General features: G+C 35.3%; 1 protein-coding gene across 1 annotated transcript in view; it reads left to right on the top strand.

The window, feature by feature from the left end:
* MIA2 (MIA SH3 domain ER export factor 2) overlaps positions 1-11,928 on the top strand; it is a 77,814-nt gene that overhangs the window by 46,640 nt on the left and 19,246 nt on the right. The window contains 4 exon segments of the mRNA XM_023731442.1: positions 18-157; positions 1,662-1,741; positions 3,388-3,516; positions 7,068-7,226. Coding sequence (XP_023587210.1) covers positions 18-157; positions 1,662-1,741; positions 3,388-3,516; positions 7,068-7,226 — 508 coding nt within the window.

Raw genomic sequence — 11,928 nt, 5'->3', positions numbered from 1 at the left:
TATTTGTTATGCCACATTGTAATATTTTTGTATGTTTATCTTTCATTTTAAGTTTGTATAAATGTAATTTTTGTTTTATTTTCTTTAAGTTGGCAGCTCGGACTGCTGAAAGAAACCTCAATGATTTAAGGAAGGAAAATGCTCACAATAGACAGAAGTAAGTATCTTAGTGGGAACATTTTAAAAAACTAGTCAATACTAGTTATTACTGCTATTCTTAGTAGTTTTATTATAGACAAGTAAGAAAACTTGCAGTGAATACAGTATATCTAATTGTGAAATATCTACCGTATTTTTACGCGAATAACTCATGCCTTCTGCATTTGTTTGCCAACCGCGCTCACCTCCTTTGAGGTATTTTCATAAGCATGCTATGCCAACTTTTTTTTTTTACAGCAATGTAAAAAAATTTGGCATAGTGGCACTGGTTTTTTAAAGTGTTCCCACTAAGACACAGCAACATGTAATGAAAAAATCGGCATAGCAGCGCTTACAAAAATACCATGTGGGACGGGGTGGGGTGGGGGGGTGGTTGGCAAATGTAGAAGGCACGTGTTATTTTCATAAAAATATGGTATTAATTTTATACTAGGAATGACTAGTTTCTTTTTATTTATTTAAAATACTTGACTTAGGGAGGGCACTAAAATGCCACTTGAAGGAAACTGTTCATAGATTCTTCTGTTAAAAGTGTAACTTAAAATATTTTTTTAAGCCAGCGTAGGTGGAGGGAGATTAAGATGGATGGAAAGATAATGGATGAAACTCTGATGTAGTAATTTTTAGAGTATCAGCATTTCTTGGTGGATAGAATAAATGTTTATTATTTGTCTCACCCTGTGGTTTTACTGTGCTGGGTAGCCTTGTTTTTCAATAATAAAATGAAAGGTAGTAAAAAAGTATACAATGTACAGTAGAAGGGAAGAATAAATGCTTTTCTGTGAGGATGATAACAATCAGGTGTATTATATTTCTTGCCAGAATGTACTATTAACATTATCCAATATTAGTTTTAGTCTTCTTGCTTGTCTTTTCTGTTCTCAGAAATTAAAACTAAATAATTAAATGTTTTATTTCAGATCTGATGGTCAAGAACTAGGAATAAGAGTCTATTAAAATGTCATTTTAAGATGAAAAGTTTAGAGTAAAAATGGTATGATGAGTTAATCAGATTTCCAATTTTATATTGTGATTGGAATCATAATGGTCACATCACGGTAGAAAGCATATATGACTCAGAGCAAGAACCCTGTGTAAATCCTGGTCCTTACATTTTAAATAAATCATTTAAACTCCTAGCTTCAGTTTCCACAGTTGTAAAATGAGAGTCTTGAGTGAACTGGTTGATTGGAGGTCCCTTCATTTCTAAAATTTGGATTCTTTGATACAGTACTCATTGCCATCTAATTTTGAAAAAGAAAACAGTTCCAAACCTCAACAGAACATCAGTATCAGCAGGCAAAAAGAGACCTGCTACCCCAAAATAAGTAGTAGAGGATAAAGAAAGATGTTTTGGTCAGAATAATTTTAGAGGGTCTATTTCTTTTCTGCAGATAATGAGATAGTGAAGAGTAACTTGTACTTGGTAGTGGCATTTTTCTTGAAATGTGGGTGCCTTCTCTTGAATGAGTAACTTAGAAATGTTTGTTCTTTATTTGCAGATTAACTGAAACAGAGTTTAAATATGAACTTTTAGAGAAAGATCCTTATGCACTTGATGTTCCAAATACATTTGGCAGAGGTAGTCTTTTTTATTTTTTAAACCCTTTAAGTTACCTCTATGTCTGTATATGCATATAGTACATATAGTTTATATTAGTGTACATTAACATTGTTATTTATAAATATTATAGATTTTGGAGCCAGAGTTCTATTCTGAGCCCTCCCCCAAACTCTCAAGTCTCTGAATTTGTTTCACTGGCAATAATGGAAATATTTCCTGCCTCTCTTTCTCAGTGGGATTTTGTAAGATGGTGTGTTATTTACTCCCTTGTGCTCCTTGAAAAGCAGAGTGCCTGGCATATAGTTGGTACTCAGTAATTATTTGCTGGAAGAATGAATAAGAGGAATGTTTAAATGGAATAACACTGTGACTGTTTACTTATTAACTGTACTTTGGAATTTACTTGAATTACGATGGAAAGAAGAGAATTAAAAGAGTCAGTTTAAAAGTATTAATTTAAAAAATGAGAAAACATTAATAATTTGAGTTTGATTAATTACCCTCAAGAGGGGACCAGTTCTGTGAAAGACATTTAATATTTCTGTCCATTCATTACTCAGTAGCATCTTTAATTTTGGAGTTATTGTCCAAAAAGAGTTTAAATTTTTCAAAATAATTTCAGTTGAATTGGAATTATGCTTCTGATGCAGTAAAAAGAAACCTATCTTTTGTATAGATAGAGTTCCATTTTCATAGCCTTTGAAAAGAGAAAAATCACTTTGTGAGAATCAGAGTTCTTTAAAATGAAAGTCTGTTTCTATATTTTTTATGTTCCTACATTTAAAAAGTATCAGATTACTATGAATTTCAAATTTAACAAAATTTGGAGTGGGGATATTATATAGAAGGGAATTTTTGTCTGAACCTAATGCAGAAGTCTCAGGGAGTGTAATAATGCTTTGATCTTTTATTATAACTGCATTTGAATAGTATATAAGCTACATTCAGTAAAATTTAACATGGTACTTTGGTGATATTTACGGATTTTTGGGGGGGGTATTTTTGATCTTTGGAAGCATAACCGTTATTTGGGAATGGTGAAGTATGTAAAATGATAGGGCTTTTAGTTATATAAATTAGAGAGAAAGTAACTTACCTGATTAATTGGTATATGTAAACTAACTTTTCACTGGTAATGAATCAAAAGTAATTTATAATGCTTCAGAGTACTGTGTGCATTTTTCAACTTTTCACAATCTGAGCTTTACTTCAATAATTCCTGGTCCAGTGTAGCCCATCTGGCCCTGATTTAAACTGAGCCCTCTTCCATGTTACAGCCCTCACACTAGCTGAAATTATCTGGAAGCATTCTGCCATTAAACACAAAACAAAACAAACCTTATTCCCCCAGATCTTTTATAATGCCAAAATATCACCATATCCTACTACTTAATATTGTGTGGTTATTTGAGTGTATTAATTACCAAGAGGATCTGTTTTACTGACTAAAGTGTTCATTTGGTAGACAGATTTTAAAAACATAGGATTCCATATTTAGTTCTAGCACATATTAGCAAATGCAAGGCATAGTTAGTGTTCAAGGCATGGGTTAAACTTAAATAGGCCATAGGATGACCTGATGGTAATTGTTGAAATGGGATTCTAACTCTACAGTGTAGCTAACTGAAACTATGAATTTAAATATGCTGTTTTAATTATTTCAGAGCATTCCCCGTATGGTCCCTCACCATTGGGTCGACCTTCACCTGAAACGAGAGCTTTTCTCTCCCCTCCAACTTTGTTGGAGGGTCCACTCAGACTTTCACCTTTGCTTCCAGGGGGAGGAGGAAGAGGTATATTGTTTAAGCATCTTTATTACTCTAGATTTCTTCCTTACTTTATATTTTCATCTCAACTTATTTTTACAATGATCTGTGAAATACACCTTTGGAAAATACAGGCATTCCTTGCACTTATTATAGGTTACGTTTTTGGAAAAGGAGCTCTATGACATCTCATTTTAATATACTTTTGTCTTTGAAATTGTGTTATAATAGATTACATTTTGATCAAGGGCTTGATGTATATCTTTTCAAACCATATTTTTGACTTAAAAAACTATTATATAAACTTTATAAAGACTACATAAAACTAGTAACACTGTAACCTAGTATAAAATTATATTATGATGAAACACTGTTATAATATACTTTAAAATCTTCTTTGATTTGATTATTATGATCTTTTTATTGTAGAAAATCAGAAAGTGAAAGAATCTTTTTTAGAGTCAAGGAATTTAGAAGGGGTCTTGGCATCTTTTAAGGAAACTTAAATAATTTGCTGATACTTTTGAGAAACTGACCCAAGGTTATCTGCTTTGTTGCCCCCTTCCATGTTTTTAAGAATTTCTGTAGCTGCTGCCAGCCTAAGCGTTAGCTGATGATCTTTCTGCATTAATTTCATCAGCGCTTAACCTACTGTTAAAAAAGGGTTACTTTTGAAAACTTCTATGTGCCTTATAGTTTTTCTCTTTGGATCCTTTATCATACTTTACTGTCAAGTTGCTTTAAGTTTTACCTTGAAAAGTGGTAAAATTCAAAGATACAGAGCCCTTATTCCAGAATCATCAAAATCACAAGTCTTAGTTTTTCAGTCCCAATCTTGTGTTTTATAAGAGCTGTTAGCATTTTTCACTAGTGAAGTGTCCACACCCTCGTTTTTTGCCAGTGATTTTAAGAGATTGATTCAGAGGTAGGAACAGAAAGTAATGAGACTAAATAAAATCACCAAATTAAACCCAGCATACATGGATACTACTCATCAAAATAGTCTCTTAGGGAGTCTGTTGAAGCTGCCATTATTCTAAACGTTTTTGGAACTCTTCCTTTGGAATTGTTTTCAAAGAATGTAAGAAAATCAGTTTCCTATTTTTTGGTCAGGGGTTGTTCTCCCCTTGTCCATTGCCCGTTTATGTCCTCTTTTCCCATCCTCAGTTTGTTCCACTTAGAACTGTTCCTTCCTGCCTCCCAGTCCCCCTGCGTATTGGGCCCACATTGTGATGACACCTCAGAGAGGACTTTTTGCTCATATTGGCGTTGAACCCAGAGCTCCTAGGGAAAGGGGCTGATACAGATTGATACTTGGATCCGTCAGGGAGCTTTGCAGTGAGCACCTTAGGAAGCAGACTGATTTTAAAATTCCCATGTCTGCTGTAAGTTCCTGAAGTCCATTTTTTCCCTCACAAATTTTTCATCTTGAACTACAGTAAGAAATATATATTGTGTCATATTGTACACCAGCATTTGATGCTTTCTGATATTTTCTGTTCAGTTCTACTCCATTTCATTAAAAAAGATTGCTGATTGAGACTAAGTTAATTTCATACACCACAAATGCACTGCTAGCAGTCTGGAAAACAGTGCCCCAGAAATACGGGTATAATTGGCTAACCCGCAAATGTGAATCACTGGAAGTTGAGTTACATAGGTCAAGGATTGCTTGTAGTCATTTTAATATTTGGAATAAGAGTAAAAATTACCTTTAATTTCTCCTCTCCTATTTAAATTACTTTCCTCTTTTACTTACTTTCAAGATACAATGTGTTCAGATTATTTGCAAGGGTGTTTTAGTATTTTTTAGAGATGCTACAGAAGTTCAAGGTAAGTTATCAGCAGGTGTTAAAGAATTGCTTTGAACTAAAAGTTTTTATGATCAGCCAAAGAAGGGTGAAGAGTGCTCTTTCTTTTCCTTCCTTTTATTATCTTTTTAAATTTTCAAGTTTGACCCACATATATGTTTGAATAAGATTAACTATATGGAAAATTTTTTTAGAGTAAATTGAGTGTAACTTTTTGGTCTGATTTAACATTTAGCATTTTCAGGTTTGTGATTTTCATCTGGCAGTCAGCCTGTGTGTAGCTTTGGTCCTCTGGATGTAAGCAGTCAGGAGAAAGCCTTTGAATGTCTCCTTTGAAGCTCTGTGTTTCACTCCAGATGAACCCAGCCTTACTGCTCTTGCACATTTCTTAATTTCATTTTTTGCTTTCCCAGCCTTCTGTTTCTAATGAACTGATTAGTAGAGGGATGAACAAGCTGGAAGGAAGGATTTGGGGAATTTAACAGAATGTACAACTCTAAGGAAAAGTGGTAGTTGACCTCCTGGCATAAAAGTCAGTTGACCGCCTGACTCTACCAAAGGGAGTAGATGGAAAATTTTTAAAATGATGACTATATATTTAAAAATGAATGTTTATACTGATTTGCACAAGTTACTTAGAAAGGTCAAATTAATTTTGGTCTCCTCTCTTAAAGGAGGTACTGAAATGTGGGAAGCATTTTAGAAAGACTTCTATTGAAAAAAATTTTTTTAAGCTATTCCTTGAAAGGAATAAGCTTTTGTTTTCTGGACAATATAATTTTAAGAAGACCTCATTCTCCCCTCAATGACAGATAAATGAGGTATTAGTATATTTTTTTATTGAATGTTTCAAATAATTTTTATATTTTTCTTTTCCTTTTTAATGAATATGGGTTTTAAATCAAGTTAGTATCCTTTCTGTGGTCATAAAAGAGAATTTCAAAATGATTCACTCCCTTTATAATGCGAGGATGCCAAATGAGTGTTATCTTGTTTAAAGTGTTTATTCCAACAATGCTGTTATTGTTTTTGAAACTCTTATTTTAGACTTGCCTTCAGAGCTTCTGGGCTCTCTTTTTGAGGTAAATTTGATATTTAGAAACTGCTAAAAGCCTTATAGAGCCACATTTATCTGGTGGGTATAAAGTTTATGATCACATTGGTTAAAATTATTTTGGACAGAAGTAGAGAGTTATGTTACAGCGTTGAGACTCAGGTTATTGTGTGGCTTTTAAGCTAATCTGAGGATATTTCCAAAGGAATTGTTTTTAAAAATAGTAGTAGCAGAATTATTGAAATAGGTTATAGCTCCTAAGATGATTGTTTTAAAGGAATCATTCTCATTTTGATATAGAGTATTGGAGTATTAGTTTAAGCAGCAAATACCTCATTTTATAATTATTATATCTGGCGTAGAAATCTTTACATTGCAATTTACTTTCTTCCCTTATTTTTCCGACAGTATTTATAGTTTACACTGGTTTTATGTTTAAACTTAGTTGCTTGTTTTTTTTTTTTTTTTTTTTAACAAGTAATTGATGATTATGGTAACATTTAAAAATGAAATTTTTAGACATATGTTTGTTTATGCACTTGGCAAAATTATTTTTCCCTTGTCCTAGAAATAGCTTTGTGGGATAGAGATATAGTCTAATGTATTTTAGGGACAACTTTGTTTTTACTTTTTTAAAAAGTACCTGGATTTTGTTTATAGATCCATAATAGTTTTCTAGATAAAACAGAATTGTATTTTTTTCATGTCATTAGACTCAAGAGGACCAGGGAATCTCCTGGACCATCAGATTACCAATGAAAGAGGAGAATCAAGCTATGACAGGTTATTTGGTCCTCATAGAGCACCTTCTGACACTGGTTCCCTGTCACCTCCCTGGGAACAGGATCGTAAGATGATGATCCTTCCATCAGGTTTGTAAAGAGTATATTTATATTTGAAAGGCAGCCAGTATGTGGAACATATAGGAATAGAGTAAAAGAGGAGCAACAGTATGCCCTGTCATAAGAAAAACATGACACGTTGTTATTGCTGTGTGCCATTGAGTCGATTGTGACTCAGAGTGATCCTATATGACACATATTAGAAAACAGCAAAACACAAATTTCCAAATGGAATGATTAGGGGTAATTGTTCACATTACAGAAAGCTGTTTTTGCCCCTAAATGGAATGTTTGTAATTTAACATTCATCTGACAATACTTAGCTATGATACAAGTAAGGATTAGTAAACTTCAGCCCTTGTCTCTAGGGACTTTATTGCAAGATTTTGAGGGAAATCATCTCTCTATATCTGTATAGAGAATCTTTTCTTTTAAAGAATTCACAAGTTAGTTAGCAGTACCAGGAATCTCTGTCATATGCTCTGCTTGTCTCTCAAAAATACCATCTAGTGTAGTGCTTCTCAAACTTGACTAATCATCAGACATCACCTAAGGAGCTTGAAAAAAAATCTACAGATAATCTGGATTTCATCTCAGACAAAACCTTCTGAACATGAACTCTAGAGGTGAACCCTGTATTTCTAAAAAATCTCTTTAGGACTTTATGAGAATCAGCTGAATTTCAAAACCACCAATCTAACCAAAACCGTCAGTATACGGACAAGGACACTGAGTCGCCAAAAGGATTAGCTGACATTCTTAAGGTAAAACACTTAGTTAGGTGAATAGCTAAGACTAGAACTCAGATTCCCAATTCCTAGGCCATTGCTCTTTCCACTACTAATATAATATTGTTCTTTTAGTTATAAATTTGTTATTCTTCCATAAAATTAGGAAATATTTACATGTTGTTTAAGAATTGCCTGAAACCCCTGATTTTTAGGCCTTTCAATGTTTTCCTGCAGATCCTTGAGTCTCTTTTCATTTTGTTTCCTTTTTTCCTTCTTCTTCTTCTTTTGATTGGACAGTTTTCTATTGATCTGTCTTCAAGTTTATTTACTTTTCCCTCTTCCATCTCCATTCTGCTATTAAATCCTCCCAGTAAGTGCTTCATTTTAGTTATTTTTTCAGTTCTAGAATTTCCATTTGGTTCTTTTTTTTTTTTTCTTACAGTTTTGATTTCTCCATTGAGATGTTTTGTCTTTTTGTTTAACATAAATATTTTTTAAACCTCTTTAAGCATAGTATGATAATACCAAGAAAACCCAAACCCATTGCCACTGAGTCAATTCCAACTCATAGTGACCCTATAAGGACAGAGTAGGATGGCCGTATAGGGTTTCCAAGGAGGACTGGTAGATTCGAACTGCTGACCTTTTTTTAAAAAATTTTATTTATTTATTTATTTATTTTATTTATTGTAGTTTAGATGAATGTTTACAAAACAAATAGTTTCTCATTAAACAGTACACATATTGTTTTATGTGTCAACACTCTCCTTTCTCGACCTTGGGTTCCCTATTACCAGCTTTCCTGTCCCCTCCTGCCTTCTAGTCCTTATCCCTGGGCTGTTGTGCCCTATTAGTCTTTTTTGTTTTATGGGGCTGTCTAATCTTTGGCTGAAGGGTGAACCTTGGGAGTGACTTCATTACTGAGCTAAAGGTGTCAGGGGGCCAAACTCTTGGGATTTCTCCAGTCTCTGTCAGGCCAGTAACTCTGGTCTTTTTTTGTGAGTTAGAATTTTGATCTACATTTTTCTCCAGTTCTGTCCAGGACCCTCTGTTGTAATCCCTGTCAGAGCAGTCAGTGTGGTAGCTGGGCACCATCTAGTTGTACTGGACTCAGTCTGGTGGAGGCTGGGGTAGATGTGGTCCATTAGTCCTTTGGACTAATCTTTCCCTTGTATCTTGTTTTCTTCATTCTCCCTTGCTCCTAAAGGGGTGAGACCAGTGGAATACCTTAAATGGCTGTTCACAGGCTTTTAAGACCCCAGATGCTACTCAGCAAGGTAGAATGTAGAACATTTTCTTTATAAACTGTGTTAGGCCAGTTGAGCTAGATGTTCCTCGAGACTATGGTCCCCACAGCCCTCTACCCAGCAATTCAGTCCCTCAGAAAGTTTGGATGTGTCTATGGGGCTTCCATAACCTTGCCTTGTAAAAGTTGTACTGGGTTCCCCAGTAATGTGTACTGTCTTACCCTTCACCAAAGTTACCACTTATCTGTTGTCTATTTAGTATCCCCCTCATCCCTCGTAACCATCAAAGGTTGTTTCTTTTTGTGTGTAAACCTTTTCATGAGTTTTTACAGTAGTGATTTCATACAATATTTGTCCTTTTGCGATTGACTTATTTCACTCTGAACTGCTGGCCTTTTGATTAGCAGACGAGCTCTTAACCACTGTGCCAACACTGCTGCTTTAAATCATTACATGATAATTCCAGTATCTGGATTATGTTCAGGTTGGCCTCTATTGATTATCTTTTCCCTTAAGAATGGGTATTTTCCTGTTTCTTGGTGTACTGAGTAATTTTAGATTGTATCTCAGGCATTGTGTAGATTCTGAATTCTATTATATTCCTGTGAAGTGTGTTGTTGGTTTTGTATTTGAAGACAGTTAACTTGGTGTTATGGATTGAATTGTGTTCCCCAAAAATATATGTTGTAAATCCTAGCGTCCATGCCTGTGGTTGTAATCCTTTTGTGAATGGATTGTCTTTATTATGTTAATGAGGCAGGATTAGGGTAGGGTGTATCTTGAGTCAGTTTCTTTTGAGATATGAAAGATATTAAACAAGCAAGCTAGGAAGCAGAGATGGGGAAGAGAGATGCCAAGCCACATGAAGATTACCCAGGAGCAGAAGCTCAGAGAGACTAGGCTCTTCCTCTAGAGCCGACAGAGAGAGAGCCAGCACCTGAATTCAGACTTCTAGCCTCTTAACCTGTGAGAGAATAAATTTCTGTTGCTAAAACCATCCACTTGTGGTATTTCTGTTATAAGCACTAGATAACTAAAACACTTGGTAAGACTCAAACTGCAATTTTTTAATGAGTTGGAGAAACAAGTCACCAACTTCATATGGAAAGGGAAGAGACCCTGGATAAGTAAAGCATTACTGAAGAACAGCAACGTGAGGGGCCTCACCCTACCTGACTTTAGAACCTGTTATACCACCATGGTAGTCAAAATAGCCTGGTACTGGTACAACAACAGATACCTAGACCAGTAGAACAGAATTGAGAATCAGATGTAAATTCATCTACCTATGAGCAGCTGATATTTGACAAAGGCCCACAGTCCGTTAATTGGAGAAAAGACAGTCTCTTTAACAAATGGTGCTGGCGAAACTGGATATCCATCTGCAAAAAAATGAAACAAGACCCATATCTCACACCATTCACAAAAACTAACTCAAAATGGATCAAAGTCCTACATATAAAATCGAAAACGATAAAGATCATGGAATAAAAAATAGGGACAACGCTGAAAGCCCTAATACATGGCTTAAACAGAATACAAAACATAACTAACAATGCACAAACACCACAAGAGAAACTAGATAACTGGGAGCTCCTAAAAATCAAACACTTATGCTCATCAAAAGACTTCACCAAAAGAGTAAAAAGACAACCTGCAGACGGGGAAAAAAAATTGGCCAAAACATATCCGATCAGGGTCTAATCTCTAAAATCTACAAAATTTCAAAATTTCAACCACAAAAAGACAAATAACCCAATTAAAAAATGGGCAAAGGATATGAACAGGCACTTCACCAAAGAAGACATTCAGGTGGCTACCAGATACATGAGGAAATGCTGAGATCATTAGCCATTAGAGGAATGCAAATCAAAACTACCAAGAGATACCATCTCGCCCCAACAAGGCTAGCACTAATCCAAAAAACACAAAACAATAAATGTTGGAGAGGTTGTGGAGAGACTGGAACGCTTATACACTGCTGGTGAGAATGTAAAATGGTACAGCCACTTTGGAAATAAATTTGGCACTTCCTTGAAAAGCTAGAAATAGAAGTACCATATGATCCAGCAGTCCGACTCCTTGGAATGTATCCTAGAGAAATAAGAGCCGTCACACGAATAGATATATGCACAGCCATGTTCATTGCAGCACTGTTCACAATCGCAAAAAGATGGAAACAGCCTAGGTGCCCATCAGCAGATGAATGGATAAACAAATTATGGTATGTTCACACAATGGAGTACTACACAACGATAACGATGAATCTGAAACATCTCATAACATGGGTGAATCTGGAGGGCATTATGCTGAGTGAAATTAGTCAGTCGCAACAGGACAAATATTATATGAGACCACTATTACGAGAACTCAAGAAAAGGTTTAAACACAGAAGAAAACATTCTTTAATGGTTACGAGGGTGAGGAGGGAGGGAGAGGGGAATTCACTAACTAGATAAGAGAAAAGAATTAGTTGAAGGGAAGGACAACACACAATACAGGGGAAGTCAGTATAACTGGACTAAAGCAAAACCTAATTAGTTTCCTGAAGACAACCAAACACCTCGAGGGACAGTATAGCAGGGATGGGGGTCTTGGGACCATGGTTTCAGGGGGCATCTAGGTCAATTGGTGTAGCTAAGTTTTTTAAGAAAATGTTCTGCATCCCACTTTGGTGAGTGGTGTCTGGGGTCTTGAAAGCTAGTGAGCAGCCATCTGAGATGCATCAATTGGTCCCAACCCACGTGGAGCAAA

This window comes from Trichechus manatus, unplaced genomic scaffold (genome assembly GCF_000243295.1).
Source record: "Trichechus manatus latirostris isolate Lorelei unplaced genomic scaffold, TriManLat1.0 scaffold00043, whole genome shotgun sequence".
Taxonomy (NCBI): Eukaryota; Metazoa; Chordata; class Mammalia; order Sirenia; family Trichechidae; genus Trichechus; species Trichechus manatus.
Note: the sequence above shows the minus strand (reverse complement) of the source record. Positions and strands in the feature narration are given on the sequence as shown.